Here is a 19,456-nt window from a genome sequence, read left to right on the forward strand (position 1 = left end):
TGTGAAATCCATTCTGTTGATGGATTCTAGACAGAAAACAAAGCAACAAAAATACCCTGCCACCCTTTACCTGTTCTGCTGTTGCCTGTCCCTGTATTTTCTTTTTACTCATATATTTTGTGGATTCAGACAGAGCATGAACTTTGAGTACAGCAAATGAATTTCTCTTTGAATCACAGGTTTGAGTGTGGATCTAGCTGATGTTTTTTTATTACTTTCCTCAATAACTTTGGTGCTAAAATTTTAATTTAATAAGATTATTTTATTCTATTAAATAAAAATTAAATAAGTTTAATTTTTCCCCATCAGTGTAAATTTCTAAAGCATTTGCATTTAAAACCCTACAGTTGAGAAGAATTTTTGTCAGCAATCTCACAGTGAGGACAAAGTATTGATTCCCTTAATGAGCCTAAGTAGCAGAAAAGCATGTTCTTCTATATTTTTAATGTACACATTAAAGTACTTTTAATTTAGCCATTTAATATAATTTTTCTTTATTCTTGTGTATTACACTGTCCTCCTGTGGTTGAAAAAGCATATTGGTGACATAGGCTATACTGATAGGAAGTATTAAGACAATGGGCTTGTTTGGTATTTTCTTACTCATAGTTTCACATTTTGATTCAGTAAGTGCCCATATATTAAAAATTAGATCAAAAAACCTGTTGGATTTATAATTTTGTGAATGAGATAATGGACTAATGAAAGTCTTGTTGCTTAGAAGGCTGGGAAATTTTTACCGGTATTTACCCAAACCTTTTGTTTTTCTCACACGATTAGTTTTCTCTTTATTTATATTCCATGGGCTATCCTATTGAAAAAAGAACCAAAAAACTCCAAACAAACCAAATTATCAATCCAACCCAAACAAAAAACCCCAACAAAAAACCCCAACAAAAACCCAAAGCCTTATTCTCAACTTGGTAGTTTAAAACCCATTCTGGAGAACCAGTTTAGTTATCAAATTGGTAATTAAAAACCGAATGGAATTCACTGAGAATGAAACTTATTTCAACTTCTCACATACTCCCTTACATATTCTGCTGATTTGCAGGTGAATGAAATTGCATTTATAAACACCTTGGAAGCTCAGAACAAACGTCATGATGTGCTGAATAAACTAAAAGAGTATGAGCAACGCTTAAATGAGTTGCAAGAAGAGCGTCAACGAAGACAAGAGGAAAAACAAGCACGTGATGAAGCAGTTCAGGTATAAGACATCTCTAGTTGCAGGAGGACAATGAAATATACATTTATTTTTCATTTTGGCTATGCAGTCTTTGTTGATTTCTATTTTACCTGCTTTGTTCAACTTTAGAGAAGTATAATATGTTTCTTCCTTATGATTTTCAACAGTAAGACGGAGGAAGGTGAGTCTTAAAGTCTCTAACAGATATTCCAGATGCTGGGCAGGTGATTCTTGCCTATCTTGAGCTTTTAAAAAAAATTTTGTTACTCCATTACAAGAAAATCCTTCTGTTTTGGTTACAGAAAAGTATTTCTTATATACCTGCTGTCATAATTACAGTACTTTTTACAGGATGTTGGAAAACCACAAGGCAAATGTGTTTCTGCTTCTGGAATCCTGGTGTGGGGTTTTTTTATGTTTTTGTTTTGTTTATTTTAATAAAGCATTCCAACAGTAAGTTTCCCAGTCTCACACGTCCACTTTTTGGCACTGTTTTTGGCAATGTCTAAATTTTTGTAAAGCTAGTATTTAAGAATGCAGAGCTAGTATTTAAGAATGCTGTTGATAATTCCAGCAAGTTTTGGTTTGTGCTAGTGACATTTCATAATGTCTCCTGAAAGAAGCAGAATTTATTTGCTAGTGTAGGGATAGTGGTTAAGTTTATGGCAAGGAGTATATTTTAAATTTTTTTTAAAGTGTATTTTTCATTTATTCTCGTATGCAAAACAGACCAATTTTTCAGTAAGATAAGGGTTTGGGGAACACATTAAAAATCCGTTTCTTCCCAAATTTTCAGCTAAACCAGTTAATCACATTTCCTGTTAGTAAAGCTCACCAGTTTAATGCCTACTCATGACTGTCCTGTTTAAGTACAATTTGAAAGATGTTCTGTTTTTACATTTGTTGCTGATAAAACTTTAAAGGTTTAAAACAGCATGTGTGGTTTCTTAGTCAGAAAAAAATGAGTAGTGTGAGAGACAGGTATTCAGCAATAGCACAAAAATAAGTTGTCAAAGTCTGATTTGTTTTATAGCATCATTCAGATAGTTTTAGAATAATTATTTAAATATCAGTATACCATGGGAGCATGTGTTATTTCTGCATCTCTGTCCTGTAGGATCTTTCATATGTTTTCAAATACTCTAATTAGTCACAGAATCACATAGTGGTGGGGGTTGGAAGGGACCTCTGAAGATCCCAGTCCAAGCCCCCTGTTAGAGCAGGATCCCCTACAGTAGATCCCACAGGAACACATCCAGGTTTGGAATGTCTCCAGAGAAGAAGACTCCACAACCTCTCTGGGCAGCCTGTCAGGGCTTTGTTACCCTCACAGTAAAGAAGTTTTTCCGTATGTTTAACTCCAACCTTCTGTGTTCCAGTTTGAGACCCTTGCCCCTTTTCCTGTCACTGGACACCACTGAGAATGAACTAGTTCCATAAGCTTTGATAGTGGACAGACTTTTTCAAGGTGAACAAAATAGATGGCTAATGTGTAGCTTTGTTCACACAGCTGTGCTTTCAGTGTGTGTTCAAGCTTCAGAGTATATCCTATTTTCATGTTATTCCTTTAGCTAGTAAAAAATTCTCCATCGTGCAAGTAAGATAAAATTCTTCAAGCAGATGTTAAATACATATTCCATTAATTCCTTTTGGTTTTGTTCCCTGTACTTAGGAGCGGAAAAGAGCCCTAGAGGCAGAAAGGCAAGCTCGAGTTGAGGAGCTGCTGATGAAGAGGAAAGAACAAGAAGCCCGGATTGAACAGCAAAGGCAAGAAAAAGAAAAAGCTCGAGAAGATGCTGCACGGGAGAGGGCCAGGTAACTTGGCACTCACTTCCTGGGATCCCTGCCCTTTACTCCTATCCTTTCCAGCAAGCTGCAGCTCCACTGCAAAGAACAACAATATATCCTTAGCTCTTCAGGCTTAATATTTTAAAAAGTAGCATTAATGAATATTCTTGATGAATGATTTGGAAGAAATCAGGTGACTAATCATAAATGCTGTAACAGAGTTTTGTATTCCTTAGACACTTGCACAATATAACATGCAAGTTATATTCATCTGAGTTTTATTGCTTAACAAGACTTTTGAATAGTTTGTCTTTTTCACATTTTAGCTTAGTTTTCAAAAGGAAGCAAAATTAATGTCCCTATGTTCCCCATTTTCTCCACTCTCCAGTAACTTTTGGACTTACTGCCATCAATTTGAGTTCACCTTTTTGTACGCACCAAGGCTTGTATTTGTGAAGCACCAAGCTGGGAAATCAGGCTTCATTGATTCTGCTGCCTATGAACTACTTGTTCTGTGGTTTTGCACATAACCAAAAGTTCATAGAGGGATTTTGATATGGGCTTTTGTCAGTATCTCTCTCTCCCTCTCTCCCTCTCTCCCATGAGCCAAACATGAGGTGCAAAGAGAATGAACGCTGCAGTACAGTGTGCGAGAGGTTTTCTTTTAAGTTGGATTCAGGAAAATTACTTTCTGCTTATTTTGCCAAATTCTATTTGTATTCACCACCTTTTATTCCCTCTTTCCCTATAGCTGACTGCCACAAGCATTCCATAAAACCTAAATAGGAGTTACATTTTTCCTAAGACAAGAGGTGTTCAGTAATGGTTCTTTAAGCATTTTACTGTGACAGCTTGTTTTCTTCAGAGTTGTCATGAAGAGGGTTTTTTTTCCCTCTTAAGTAAAATATTCAGAAATGTATTGATCACATGCTTTCATCTTCTGAAGTCATGAGTAATTCTAGCTTCACATTATAAAACAATTCAACTTTGAATTAATGTTGTTTAATAAATTGTGGATAGGATCTATGGCATTGCCCCAGATTCATGGACCTTTCCTCAAGTATTGAGGCAAAGACACAAAGAGGAGTTGGAAGGGACCCTTCAATCTCACTCTCATTCAGACACTTGAAGAAGATTAGGACTAACAGGGAATTTTGATTATGCTATTTTGGGAAGGCACTGCATGTGTAAGGCTTTCACATCTTTCTGAAGTTATCTATGGTTAGAACTTGTCTGAAGGCTCAAGGCAAGTCATTCTTTGCTCTTCTCATTTAATCAGTTTTAAATCTGCCACTGTCCCCTGTTGCTCCACATTTATTTCATAATTACACGAAGAGCAGCACTTTCCATTTCCCTTCCACTAGTGCTGTGTTTCAGCAAATTTCCTCTCTATTTGCTACTCTAGCTCTCACTTTTTAAATGCTTTGTGCTCGACACTGTGCCTGTGTTTATTTTGCTTTGCCAGCTGCTGGTTATGCAAGAGAGGATTTTTTCTTTCCTTTTTTTTTCTTTTTTTTTCCCCAATTATAATTTTTTTAAAGAGTAGGACAGAACGTATGCATGATGCCCTACAATCTGCTGCTTCTGCTATATCACAATCACCTCAGAGTCTCTGCATCTTCTTAAGAACAGTTCTGAGGTTTCTCTAACCTGGTAGAATTAGAGGAGGGTTCAAAGTGTCCTGGTTTGGAAGTTAGGGAGAGATGAGCCTGACAGGAACCTGGCTGTACTGCCCCTTCCATGTTGGACTGCAGCACTTTTTGGTGGAACCTCAAGGTTATCATTTGGTGTTTTGTTTGTTTTGCTGTGGTTTTTTTTCCTGCTGCTAGGATTTAACTCTTACCTGAAGATTTAATACTTGCTGGAATTAGTAATTTTTTTAATATCTCCTTCAGGTTTCTTCAGTATGAGCTCTATGTGCATTCTATATGCATCTGGTGGTGATTAAAGCATCTGTATGAAAGGAATAGTGTACTTAAAACTGACTTTAAAACTCCCTCTGCCCTCGTGGTACATAAACTTGATTCCAGTAAGGTTTTAGATGTAATTTCAGAGTATTTTGTATTTCAGAGAGTTGAAATCCATAATACGGAAAATTTTGTGCTTGTCAACAGAAATCATAAAACTGTATAATATAACCTAATAATGCAAAAAGCATGCTTTTCAGAAGGACTTGTGCAGGAATAATGTTGATGCTCTATAAATTGAAACTTCAGAATGTTGTATCAAATATTAATCCAAACTATGCAATTAATTTGTCTTGGTTTGTAGGATTAAACAAGTATTTAAAAGCGTATACTGAAAGAAATAGCTAAAATAAGCTGTGTGTTAGTTGTGATTTGTTTTAGCTCATGATGTGAGTCATGAGCTCTTTAAAAAAAAAACACTAGTTCAGTCTGTCTTTATATACCTCAGGGGAGATAAACATAAACTACCTAATGCTTCTCATCCATCATCTCTTTCCCACCCCCCTCCACACCCATGGTGGTTGGAAGAGCTCACTTACATGTTCTGAAAGAACAATTGTGTATTGGTTATCCTTAGACTTGCTTCTACCCCTGTCATCTTTCCTATCTGCTTGTATATTTTCTGTGGCTTTTTGTTTTCAAACGTTACTGTATCTGAGCCATCTACTTTTACTGAAATGACTTTGTTTTTTCTGTGAGTTTTCTGTTTAAAATAAACTAGTGAAACAAAAATCCACACAAAACACAAACCACTGCAGTTCGGATAATATTCTTTATGTTATCCTTTCTAGTTTTGTCAATCAAACTACTTTAATAACGTCTTTTAAAATTATGGCTAATGGCTTTGGATGACTTCTTCATTGCCCAGTTTTATTCAGAGCTTTTGTTGCTCCTTTTGCCTGTTCACAGCTGCCCGACGTTTAGGAGATGTGTTACTCTCTCATCCCACATCTTTTTGTACAAACAGTATGAGTAGCTGCCTTTTTTTCTTTTTAAGATTTAATAACTCCCTTGGCTTACTGATAACTAGTAAGTTGTTCGTGATGCAATTGTTATCTGCAGGTTCTCCTTCTTCGTTATAAAAATAGATCAAGTTATGGCTCTTGTGGTTTTCTGAGGCAGAAAAAAAAATCTTAATCTCTCCAGCAGAGTGATGCTTGGGGGATTCACAGGCTCTTCCGGACATCCACATGCAGGACAGCTGTTCTTTGGCTGGGGAGGGGAAGGAAAGTTGCTAGAAGTGAAGAGGACAAATGGAGTTTGAGGCATTATTCAGATTTTGGAAGAGGCATGTAAGGCAGATGGGTTCAGTGAGCAAAACAGATTCTGATTGCAGTTATGTACAGAAGACAAATGTCTAATTTTACTGTCCTTTGGTATCTTGAACATTTAGAATTGCAATATTCTAGAGCATAATTTGATGTCAGTAAAATGTTTATCTTTATAGATGTTCAAACTTCCACTGATGATAATTTTTATAAAACACATTGCACTGGTTGCTGTATGGTTTGTCTTTGATTTCCACAGCACTCCTCCCATTTGGTTCACTGCCTAGAGCCATTGGCTGGAGGATGCTAATGGTGCCAGGGTATAAGATTCATCACAATTTTGTAATATCCTGTTGCCTGTCATTGGTCTGGATTGGACTGAGGTTTGATCCAGGTTCTGCTACAAAGGCTCAGGTGTCTGCCTTACATAAATCAACATTAAAGCATCTGTTTTCTTGTTAACTAAGTTGCTTTTTGTTGTCTTTTCTACTGACCCATCTTCAGCTTCATTTTTTTAGGGTGCTTGTTCTCTATTTCAAATATAAATTCTTCAATGTTATGCATGGTTGGTATTATTACAATTTTTACCTGTATTTATTATCTTTTGGTTAGAGATCGAGAAGAGAGGTTGGCAGCTCTTACTGCAGCTCAACAAGAAGCCATGGAAGAACTACAGAAGAAGATTCAACTGAAGGTATAAAAAGATACTTTAGTTGAAAAATACATCAACAGTATAGAATTTCTGCAAAATTGCTTTCTGTATGTATGTTTATTTGGTGAAGATATTACAGTGCACTATATAGTGTCCCAAATTACATAACTGTACAAGAGATTTTAAGTAGACATTTGCATTAAGAAGAGGACCTCGTTGTGTAACACACTGTGTAGTTTGGAAAGAGCAGGACTGAACTCTATGGAATGCATTGATTCCAAAGCTTTGAACATGAGAACAAAACCTGTACTTTCCAAGACAAATCAAAAGTAATTTTAAATTAAATAATGAGGAAAATCAGTATGCAAAAACTCTTGCGTTGTTTAGTGAAGACAGTTCACCAAACAGGCACACAAGGTGCTCTCTAAAGGTACTGATATTGGTACTGCCACGTGTGGAATGCTGTTTCCTTTTGTTTCATGAAGTTATTCCATAAAACAGGCTTAAGAATTGAGGCCCTTGTAGTTCACCTCTTCAGGTGAAGTCACTGTCCAGTGGAGAAACAAGGTATCAGAAGTTTTGAAGAGACATCCTCTATTTTTCAAGAGATGTAAAGACTTCTAAAATGATGAATTATATTTTTAAGGTTCAGAGATGGAATTATGTATTAAAGTTTCAACTAGGATAAATTATATAAATTTTTATTCTGGATGATTTATGTGTATGTACGAACAATTTTTCATGTTGGTGTTATTCTTTGCTCTGATCACGGTGTGAAGCAGAATAGATTTAGTTTTGTTATTAAATGCAGGTTCATACCCCAGCCTCTGATTTTAAATACCAGTTGAGAGTTTGTTGCGTTCTCGTGAGGTATGAAAACCCTCTGAAAGAATCCAGTGAACTGTGCCTGCTACTGCAGATAAATAGCAAATAATTCATTTTGCTTTGATTTGTACTTTGATTTCATACCTGTCAGTGCAAACCATACTACGTGACAAGCTTGTAGAACTGACAGTTGAACTTGTATTCTCTACTCGTGTTTCATTAATTTGAATCTGAGATGTTTAATATAACAAAAAGATTTACATAAGGATTTGCAACAGATTATTAACTGGTGATTGCCTATGAAACAAAAATAGTGCTGATGGATTGTTAAATCATAGCATAAACTTAAAATGTCTATGGTGCATAGTGACTTTTAGTGCCTTTCAGAGATAAAAAATAGTTTAAATTTACCAGAAGTTCAATGTAACTGTACAATATTTGGTAATTCCCAGTGTTTCTTTGCACAGTTTAATTCCATTCACTGTAATTAAATATCTTTTTTCTTTGTTGCTTTGATTATTTTCCATTCAGCATGATGAAAGTATTAGAAGGCACATGGAACAAATTGAACAAAGAAAAGAGAAAGCAGCTGAATTAAGTAGTGGAAGACATGCTAATACTGATTATGCTCCCAAACTTACACCATATGAACGAAAAAAACAGTGCTCACTGTGCAATGTGATGGTAAGTTGGATGGAGGGAAAGCTGCAGAATTGTAAGGCCAACCTAAGGCTTAAAGCTACATGTGATGCTTCATTCACAAATGAAAATACCGTATATCTGCTGAGTTCCTGATCTGCTCTTGTGAAGTGCTCCTTATTTTGGGTTCTTCTGTCTATGAATCCTGTGGTTTAGGGAGGACTGGAAAGAACTGTGGAGTTGTAGGTAGAATGGAGAGCGTGGACAGTACTGTTATTAGCTGTCTCTTCTGAGAAAAGCATGAATTTGGGAGCATCAAATGAAGGTAGTTAAAAGCAAAGTAAAGAATGTGGTTCTTTACATAGCAGGTGAACACCGTGTTACAAGATCCTGTGGATATTTGAATTTAATGTGGATTGAAGGGATGATTGGACAAGTTTCATTGGATTGATATTCACTGGAGGTTACTAACTACTGAGAAACCACATGAGGCCCACAGAGTTCTTAAACTGAGTTTGGGTGGAGGCCCATAAGTGTTGAAGGGGGCAACCACTGATTGTTTTGTCTCTTCTTTTACTGAGGTATCTTATTTTTTGGTAACTGTTGGAAGCCAAGTACTTTGCTAAGCAGACCTCCAATTTCATCAGGGTATCTCTTCTTGTGTCCACCTTTCCATGTGTCCCAGAAAAGGTGGAGAAGAGGAAGCCATACAGTCACTCAATAGGAAGCAGGGGGATCTGTTCTTGTTGATACCTGGTTTCTTACTGATTTTATTGAATAAAGCCTCATATCCTAGTAAGCATTATTTCTCTTTAATTGCTGAATTAAACAAGGTTGCACAGGGTCACTTCAGGCAGTGCTGGAATGGAAACTCATGTTCAGAAAAGTGGAGTCTTGTAAATTCACTGATCATATATTTCAGAATGAAAATCCAATATGTGAATTTAGATTTAAGTCAAAATGAGATGAGAAGTCAAGATTTTTTAAATCTCTTATTATACTGCTGGCTAGGAAACCATTATGTAATTTACTCTTAAGTCCTGCAGAAAAGATGTTAATGTAAATTACATTGAGAAATAAAGTACTGTGCTTGAAATTCTGGATGTACCCCTGACAAATTGGCATGTATTACATTTAAAATACTCTTGCTTATCGATGAAAGAATTATCAAGGAAAAAAATAACTATTAAGTCATTGTCATTGCAGATTTCATCAGAAGTGTACCTTTTTAGCCACATTAAAGGGAAAAAACACCAACAAGCTGTGAGAGAGAACAGCAGTATACAAGGACGAGAGCTTTCAGATGAGGAAGTGGTAAGTTTTGTAATTTTTTTCTATATTATTTATAATTTTAAATGTCATCCAGCTGAGTAGCCTAAGAAAGTCTTGAAAATTCCTAGAAAGGAATTGAAGAAGAATATTTGTTTTAGCATGAGACCTTTTTTATTATAGACTACCAGTGAAAAAGAACGAAAGAAGCAATGGATTCAAATAGTTCAGGCAATTGCCATCTGAAATAGATTGTGTAGAAAATGTGACTAATTGCTTTTCTTTTAATCCAATCTCACTAAATTTATCTTTTAATCATAAACATCAGATGTGTTGCAGGTGTCTGCACTGGTTTTGCTTCTTTTTGGTTTTATTCCTTCCTGTTGCTTAAAATATCTTAGCCTTTTCTTAGGTTATCAAAAGTGCTGTCTTATGCATCTAGGTCATTAAAGCTGAAAACTGTAGTGTTAAATTACTTTAAAATGTAAGATTGGAAACGCTTTGCAAGTTTTAGCATGGCTAAAAATAACAATAATAATTTTTTTGGTAGCTTCTTTAGAATATTTGGTGCTTTGGGTGGTTTTTAGGAAGAACTGAGGACTGTTTCTACTAAATGAAGGAATGATGCTGTTTTGAAGGAAAGAGTCTGGAAGGTTGTCTGATGTAATTTCTCATTGCTACTGCCTGAATAGAACTACAGTATTAAGTCAAGGCCTTTGCTATGAGACAAATTAAACAGCCAGGCTTTGAGTTCTCTCTTACCCAAAAATGTGGTGAAAGCCTGTGTATTATACCTGTCAGCTGTTAGGAAGAAATACTGTACAAGCCAGTTCTCCAGAGCTGGTTCAGATTTAACTTCATTGTGTTGGGAAATCTGTTTCCAGCCAAGCTGATTCAAATGATACTGCTCAGTACTTCTGATTTTTGGCTGTCTCCTAATTTCCTTTGTGGTTCTTGTTACTGTTTTTATTCGTTAAAATCTTCTGTTTCTTTACAGCTTCTTGCTTCCAGAAGCAGTACGATCTTTATTTTTTCTTTTTAAAAGCTTTGAAGGGTTAAGTCTGTGAGGTACACAAAGCCACAGCAGTGGTTATCACTGAAAAAATGGAAATAGAAAATTGGAGAGATACAGTAGTCTGGAGGAATATTTATTTGCTGAGTTGCAGTCTGCCTCACTGTAACAAAAGTACAAAAACTGTCTTTTCACTTTATTTTTTCCTCTTTTACAGTGGGTAGGGGGAGTTGTGTGGTTTTGGCTTTGGTTTTAGGTGCCAGGTTTACCTAACTGAGTATGTGGGGGGATGCTGTGAGATTTCCCAGAATCTTTAATGTAGGCACATGCATGAAAATGTGGAAAATGTATAATATTTAAATTTTGTTGTACCTATCTAGCTTTTGCTTGTGTCTGTCTAACCACTGATAACTGAACTATGGTTTGTGCTGGGCAACGAATATGGAGGGAAGCAGTGAACTAGATTTTCTTTTGACTGGGTGTTACACACAATTCATAATATTTATTTTGAGAGCTTAACAATTCCTGATTTCAGAAAAAGCAACCACGTTTTAACAGCTCCTTTTGTGCCCTGTTGGTGAAAAAGAAGCTCCACTAGAGGGCACAGATACCTTGATTTCATCAGGTCCAACATATGCTTAAATCCAGTGCTTTTCAGCAAAACATTTCAATGTGAACTGAAGATCAAGATTAAGGTTAAATATGTGGGATTTCTTGAATGTGTACTCTAGCTCAGGAGCAAAAGGAGAAAACAGTTCTAACAGAATGAACAGCCTGATTATTGCAATAGCAAATTTAAATATCCTTGAACAAGATGGTACATAATATTTGGCATACTGGCAACATATGGATACTTCTGCCGTTAGATATTTAATGTATTATTTTTAGTTCTATTTAAATTGGTCCAAGTATATAATTCTGAACTATACTAATACCATCTGAAATTTCCTCAGCCTCAGTCCCCCCTCTGGTTTCTTGTTTGTTTGTTTGTTTTTCAAAATGCAGTAAGAAGATATACAAGCTAGGGATATGGTGCCTCTTCTGTGTACCTCTTTATTCAGCAAGCATAGTTAATGCCAAACTTGGCCTTCCCCACAACTAGAGCATTCAGTAACTTCAGCTGAGTTTTGAAATACTTGAGGATAGATTTCCAAAGTATAATACAGAAGAACCATGTTCCACAGAAACATAATATTCATCACTCTTTTCAATTTCTTAGTTGGTGAAGTTATCTGTAGTGAGAACACACTTGTGCTACTTAAAGTTATTACTTGTCATCTATGATGTCCTTAGATTATACACATCTTGTCTGTGACCCTTCTTCTTTGACATAAAAGATTTTATTTATATCACCTTTGACCTAATAAAATTTCACCTTTAACCTTATACACTTGGCACCTCAGATAACTTACTCTTGATCTTTGACTCATTTTGTGTTAAGCCTGTTAAGTATAATAGGGAGCTGCCTAGAAAGAAAGCTTTTTAAAAATTGCAATCTGACCACAGAGTTTCTGTATTATTACTTAAGAAATCACAGAAGGACTTGAAATATGTTTATTTTAACCATATTGATATAGCAGAAGGTAAGATTTAACTGTCTCCTTAAGATTTTGGAAACTGATTTAAGTAAGTGATTATATAGTATTTCTTCATGCAGGAAGGATTTTTGTTGGTTTATTTGACTGTAAGCAAAAAGTGTAAAGATACTGAATTAACTGCAGTTTCTCTGGGCCAGGTGGATGCTAGTAGTCAATCTTACCAGGTAAAAAGAAACTATTATATTCCAGGTTTTTCCCTTTACTATAGCATCTATAGGTTCTGTAATTTCACAGATATTTTCTGAGCTAAAGTAGATTTCGTCTCAGTAGTCACGTTGGAGCAGTTTTCTGTTGTTGCATACATGTTGCATGTTGCATATATACTGTGCTTAACTCCAGCATGTATTGTGCAAGAGCTGACAGCTAGTATTAGATTATCAGTAAGATGAATTGGAGATGTGATGTATTTCGTGAAACTCAGAAAGAAAGTAGTTTGTGATGAATGAAGATACTAAAAATGAAAAAGCATGAAGTTATTTCCAAGCTTCTGTGACACCTTGATTTCATCTCAGCTTTTGGGTTTTCTTCATTTGGGCATTTATCAGTCTCCAGCTGAAAAGGATGTAGATCTCTCTGAAAAGCAAAAACCTATTATTCTGAAACTGTGGTTATTATGTGAAATGAAAATTAAGTTGTGTTCTCATTTTTTTACTTCATTTTTCGTTTCTCTTTTTTCCTGTCTCTTATAAATATGTTCATTCCTGTAGATGGCAAAACTCTTTCAGTAGGGTGGGCTTTGTTATTTCTTCATTGTATTTCTGAATCTTAGAGAGCTGTCCCACAAAGTTTCACCATTATCTTCAGTGCAGTAACAATGTTCCATCTACATTTTCTTCCTCTGCTTAAATGCAGGTCTTCTTCCATCAAACTCACAGCTTTACCTTCTGTTGATGTTGCTGTTTCCTATGCTCTGGATTTCCTGTCTCCTCTCTCAATATTCATACAACTTTCAGTTCAGCAGAAGATGTAAACAATGTATGCAATTTGATGTCCTTGACTTCACTGGAATCAATTAGTGTGTTTGAAGTTATGACTAATTTCTTTGCTGAATCAAAGTCTGTGTGACACAAAACGTTTTTGATCCATCACTGAAAGGTGCCTGCTGAAAGCCATGGTGGTTTCCTTAGACTGAGGAGTCTGCATGAGGACCCTGTACACATTTGCTCCCACCTGTAGCTCCTAGGTTATTTATTATTTTTATGCCACTCTGCTTTCCCTTTATATTTTGCCTTGTCTACCCTAGTTTGCTTTGAAAAATCCACGTATCATCAGTAATCCTTATAGCTTCCTTTGAACCATTGTCTTGTCTCTTGTCTGTATCTCCTGTCACTTACACACCATGGTGTAAAGGCACTTTTAGAGTATAAACCAGGTAATGTCTTGCAGTCTATGAATGTTTCTAATAAGTGAGAAGTACTTCTAAAAAACACATGAAATAGGTAACTTGGCAGGGGGTTGATTAATTTATATAAGCTGGGTGCATGTATTCCCAAGCAAGATGAACCTTTGTTTATGTATGTGAAAAAATGTGCTTTTTTTTTTTATCAGGGAAGAAAACTGACCCTATTGTCACGATAGAAATGGAACAAAGAACTTCTTAGGGTATATTTAGATCAAATGGAAATATAATCCCACAATGGAGCAAAGAGATTGTTGTTGTTCAGAGACTGACAGCGTTAAAATGTGAGGATTTATAGAAAGACATGGTTGGTTGAGCCCACCCACATTCCTTTAAAAAAAAAACACAATGGATAGTCCGTGACTAAATCTTACTCTGCAGTGTGGGTTGTCAAGTTGGCTGGAGTTGCAGTGCCAGCCTTTTCTGGCACAGGTCTGTGTAGGTTGAAGCAGAGTCTGATTTATGGTGTGCATCTGGGTGCTGGCAGTGCCCCTGATAGGGACCCTGTTCCACTGGCAGCCTTGTGCTTGTGCCAGGATGTGGTGAGGGGCTGCCTGGGAGGGCAGAGCTGAGCTGCCATGCAAGGTTTAGAGTGAGCAGAACACACAGGCAAAGTGGATGTTCTTATGAGTTGGAATTTCTAAAAGCTTTTTAGGGGCGAGAGGTTGTTTTTCTTTAAGAAATGGAGCTATTTTCTCTAAGTTGTGTGCTGCTTCCATTATTTCTTACAGAGGAAATTACTGAGGGAAGGAGTTGTGGGGATGTTGTTGTGCCTGGCCTTCCCTCTTTTTCTTCTGTATTTACAAGAAACTGGAGAAATGGTGATGCCTGGACTTATTTTATTTATTCACTGTGTTTTCTTTAAAGTTATATATAATTATTATTTTATTGCTTCAGCTTTAGGAGTACTGGAAAAAAAAGCTTTTTTTTCCTGTCTGAATCACGAGTGTGTTCAAGTTTGATTATCCAAAGCTCTGGACTCAGGCCTTCATGTAGGTCTGTTTTTTTCAACTACAAACTCTGTTTGTCTAAGGTTTGCAGCCTTGGTCTTATTCTTGATGTACATTTGCACTCCAGTCTCTTTTGAACATTTGAATGATCACCTATGACCATTACAGTCCAAGGAGATGATCTGATCTTGACTCAGCTTTGGGGGTATATAATGCTTCAGTAATTTCTGGGCAATACAGTGGTACATATGGTTCAGTCATACGTTGAACAATATTCCTATTTCTTTCATTCACAGAGTTGCAGAATATAGACTTCATTGTAAATTATTTTTTTTCCCCTTGGCTTCTGATTATAGTTTTCCAACAGTAGACTATTTTTCTTTATTGCTCAGTGGAAGCAATCTGTAAATCACCTACAAACAAGAGCTCCCCATCCCAATAAAGCCTCAGGCTCCAGTTGAATTTGCTTTACCCAATTTTGGTTATTTATTTTTTTCCTGAGGAAGAGAGGATTTTTTTTAGAGGGGCTATGTGTTGTTATAGGAATGGAATTAGGCCAAGCATCTGCATTCCATTTTTGTTTATGGATGTTTCATATCTGTTGGATACCTGTGGTCCTTTTGGCACAGAAACTCTGGCCTCGTGATTCTGCTGTGAATACATTTGTCCTAGGAGAAGCTGTCATGAGCAATCATGTAATTATAAAGTCTAATTCATGATGCAGTTTGCAGAAGGTCTCTCAGTGCTCTATACATCAATTCTAGTTTTTTATACTTTGCAGAGCAGTAGCTTCTTACCTGTAATACATTATCAAGTGTTGTTTTTCTTGGCAAAAATGTGCATGATTAATTGTTTATTGGCCTTGTCTTGAATTGTGATAGATCATTGCCAACAGCTGCACCCTTCCTCCTTTTGGCTTGAATATTCATAGCCAGGAAGAGAAACTACTCCTGGTAAAGCCAAGTGCACTCTCATTTCCCCCTTTCTCTTCCTTGCCCTTGCCAGCTGATAATGTCAGTGCCTTCCAGATTTCTTCCCTAATCTGCAGAGTGATGTTTTCCATGTCCAGTATGCAGATTTCCCATTCTCCTGGAAGAAGCAGTTTAACCTTACCTTCTGTTCCCACATTTTTGAGAATGATACTAGAAAGCCGAAGAAATATCTGAACCTACTATTCAGAGTGTGCTTTGCTTTGTCTTATTGGCAGGCTGTCAAAGCATTTAAATTTATGGACAAGCAAGTGCAGTTGGGATTAGCAGTACAAAAAGTAGTTAGGACATGCTAAAAAGCATTATTAGTCCCTCATTTAAAAAAATTTAAACTTCATTAAATTCAAGAAGTGAAGGAAAAAATACTTTTACAATGAGACCAGTCTTCAGGTTTGCATGAATAGTAACAGTTTTCTAATGCTCTACACTCATAAAATTCATTCTAGCACAGACATGTGAATAAAATATCAATGTTGATAAAATAATATTTGAATATTCATTACTTTATAACCTGGTTCTTCACATCATAACCACTTATAATAGTTCTTATTAATGGCAACAGGTAAATACCTTCCTTACTTTGAATCTTCTTAGTATTTTGGGGTGGATCATCACTTGTGGTATTAGAACAGTATTTGATCACAAATACCTGATTTCTTAAGCATTAATGAATGTTTGTGCTTCAAGCTGTCATAAGTAATAATGTTGAAAATTAATTTTGCATTTAATATAAGCCATAGTCTGCCTCAGCATCTGTTTTCTGTATTAAATATTGTCCTAGGCTATGAGGAAAAAAATGAAATACTGATGAGTCTTGTTGGAACATGCAATAAAATAATGAACAAATATTCCTGTGGTAACATGATTTAGAATTGAGCCTTAAAAACCTCTTCAAAATTTGGCAAATAAGTCCCTTAAGTTATTATATACAAGTAGAAGATGGTTATTCCTGACAGGGCAATAAATATAATTTTTTTTTTTAAATTATTTTCTGCAGTTGCAGGATATCATTTATTTTGAAACAGGTAAAGATGTGACACCAAAAGATACATGTAGGTTTCAGAATAGTTACCTGTTGATTTGCTGGAATATTTTCCTTAAGTACCTTCCATTTATACAAAAAGCTCAGTTGGCTAGTCTTTTTTTTTTTTAATTACAGTGGTCAATTAAATTAATGACAGCAATTATTCTGTGATACTAGCTGCTCTGAGTATTTGTTTAGGATCTTTGTCATGTTTATTTTTTTAGTGCTGCTATGAGAGGACAAATAAAAACAAGTGTTTGGAAGTTCTGCAGATCAAATGTTGGTAAATAGCTGGAGACAGATATTTTTCAAGTTGCCTTGGTCTGCAGAACTGGGTTAGAAAACTTAGAGGAATGCCTTTTCTTTCCAGACTTGGGGAATCAAGGTTGGAAAGAATACAAAAATAATAAGAATAACCAGTGTTAGGGTATTCTGGCACTTCTTCTTCAGTTCTGGCCAGAATCCAGAAATACAGAAGGAAATGAAAATGAAAAATAATAGAGAAAAAACTATCGACTTTGCAGATTCCAAGAAAGTCATTTTGGCTCAGTTTTTCAGGTGAAAGTCCAATAGCCAGAAGGGTTTTCCACTTCCATGAGCTGGTTAGTTTATACACAACAGAAGCATAGCTGGGGAAGCACAGTGTCACACTCTGTATGGAGTGGGCTGTGCCCTGGAAAGGTCAGGCCTGGACGTGCCTGTTGCAAGGCAGGAGGATTTGCTGCTTGGTGGCAGCACAAGACCCTCCAAAATTTACAGACAGTGGCAGAAAACACTTGATGTACTAGGTGATGATCCTGGCCACTCCTGCCAGTCACTGGCTTCAGCCTGGAAAGTTTTCAGAGCCTTCCTTTCCTGGCTGTTGTGGAATACTGAGCTGTGTGTGGAATATTGAGCTGTGTGAGAGTCAGCAAGGAGCAACACGCCTGCAGGAGAACAGGGAATCTCAAGTTATGGCTGCCCTACAGCAACAAACATCAGGCTGTGACTCTCTTCTCAGCTTGAGCAAGTACAGATGCTTTACTGCAATGTTGTCCTACCTCTGCAGTCTTGCCCCAGGCAGAATTCATAGAAAGGTGACACTTCCTTGGAAAGAAAGGAAAGAAATCAGTATTTGTGTTCTGTTCACTCCTAAGTTTAGTTAGGAAATTCTGTTTGGAAGAATTCTGTTGGGCACACTTTACATCTCAATTTAATAACATTACTATAAATATTTGCTGAGTAGTAAAATGAAAAGTAGCTTATATGCAGTACAGAGAGCCAAAAGTGTCACACTCAGACATGGGGTAGCAAAATAGTTTCACAGTTGTGTACTGGTTTGATAAATACTTGTATATCCAACATTTCATTTGTCCAGGTCAGATACATGGATGTTGTTGCTGTAATTAGGACATTAAATGGGGAAAACCAGTCAAGAGTGTTGCTCTTGTGATTGGGTGTTGTGTGAAGAGGATGTTTATTCTCCAGCTATTGTGTTTTATTTAGGTTACTGAGCTTCAGAATCTGGTTTATGGTATGGTTTTCCTCATCCAAACTGAAGTGGACCCTACTCAGCTGCGTAACACTTCAGCATTTTGTAGGATTTGCTATGGTTTTCATGGAAGAATTTAGGAATATATGTTTGTTCTGGGCCCTGAGAAATTTATTTTATTTAATTTATAGTAATGCTGTGATCCTTGTAATATGATTATGTCATAAAAGGGGTGTAATTAAATGTCTAGAAAAAAAGTTGGTGATAAGGATTGCTTAGTCAACTAAAATTATCAACATCAAGACATGAAATAAACAGAGCAGTTTTTCTTTTTCAGGCACTTGAATGGTACTAGGCAATAACCAGCAAGAATGTGACTTCATGGGTGACCTTTATTAGTTTTAGCTATAATTGCTTTGGCAACTCAGTTTCTCATGTAGTTCGTAGGTGAGACCCATCTGTTGCATGTGGAAAGCTTCAGGATTCTCAGTGACTGAAAGTCAGAACAGTTGAGAATGGAGGGAGAAGAGAGGAAAAGCAAAGCCTTATTTTGTGAATAATCTCATTTCTGGCTTGTCTGCTTTGTTGTGGCTGTTGTTTTACATGTGCATTTAATGTCAGTTCATGTCACTTTGCTTGTAAGTGAAGGACTGAAATTGTACAGGAAATATATTTCATTTGTTGTAAAATTATCTTCTGCATTATCTAGTAATTAAGGTTCTATAAAGATCTTAAATGACAAGATGTGTCTTTGCAAAATGCCATTAAATATAAAATTTTATATGTTTACGAGGTTACTTTTATGTTTCATAAGCTTTTTCAGCAAGAGACTATCTCCCTCTGAGAAACAGGTAGAATATACCCTGTGATAGTTAAAAAAAATACAACCTTTAGTTTTGGTGAATGCATGTAAATAACACTGGAGAGAAATAGCAGGAATATTTCTACTGCAGTGCATCACGGAACCATATGGAGAATATATATGGGAATATATACAGATGGTCATGAAGAAATATATCAGTATTCAGTTCTTGTTTCCATATTTTGCAGCTGTACATCACGGTGTAGCACAGACTAACTGCTCTTTGCGGCACAGATTCTGCCAGCTTTGTGAAAGTTGATACCTTATTTTGCAACATACTTGATCTCAGCTGTGCAGCTTAAAGGAAGAGTTATGAGTATGAAAAATTACGGTAGAAATCTGATCTGTAACAACCATTGCAGTTGGTGCTGTTTTAATCCTGAGATAAAAAGTATTGTTTTGCTGGTTTTGTCCTATATAAGTCTTTCATCTTACAGAAGTCCTGAAAACAAGCCTTTTGAGAAATTTCATAGCTAAAATTGAGATCAATACTGTAGAAATAGAACCACCTCTTGATCATTTGCCCTTGTTCTTGTTGGGGACTTCAACTTCCC

At 36.3% G+C, this 19,456-nt stretch overlaps 1 protein-coding gene across 3 annotated transcripts in view; it reads left to right on the top strand.

Moving 5' to 3' along the window:
* The window catches only part of SCAPER (S-phase cyclin A associated protein in the ER), a 148,749-nt gene that overhangs the window by 45,123 nt on the left and 84,170 nt on the right, over positions 1 to 19,456 (top strand). For all 3 annotated transcript variants that reach the window (XM_051628465.1, XM_051628468.1, XM_051628467.1), the window contains exons 16-20: positions 1,055 to 1,210; positions 2,862 to 3,004; positions 6,825 to 6,906; positions 8,221 to 8,373; positions 9,535 to 9,642. In XM_051628465.1, the coding sequence (XP_051484425.1) occupies positions 1,055 to 1,210; positions 2,862 to 3,004; positions 6,825 to 6,906; positions 8,221 to 8,373; positions 9,535 to 9,642 (642 nt within the window). The remainder of the gene's footprint in view (positions 1 to 1,054; positions 1,211 to 2,861; positions 3,005 to 6,824; positions 6,907 to 8,220; positions 8,374 to 9,534; positions 9,643 to 19,456) is intronic.

This window comes from Apus apus, chromosome 10, assembly GCF_020740795.1.
Source record: "Apus apus isolate bApuApu2 chromosome 10, bApuApu2.pri.cur, whole genome shotgun sequence".
In the NCBI taxonomy this organism is placed as follows: Eukaryota; Metazoa; Chordata; class Aves; order Apodiformes; family Apodidae; genus Apus; species Apus apus.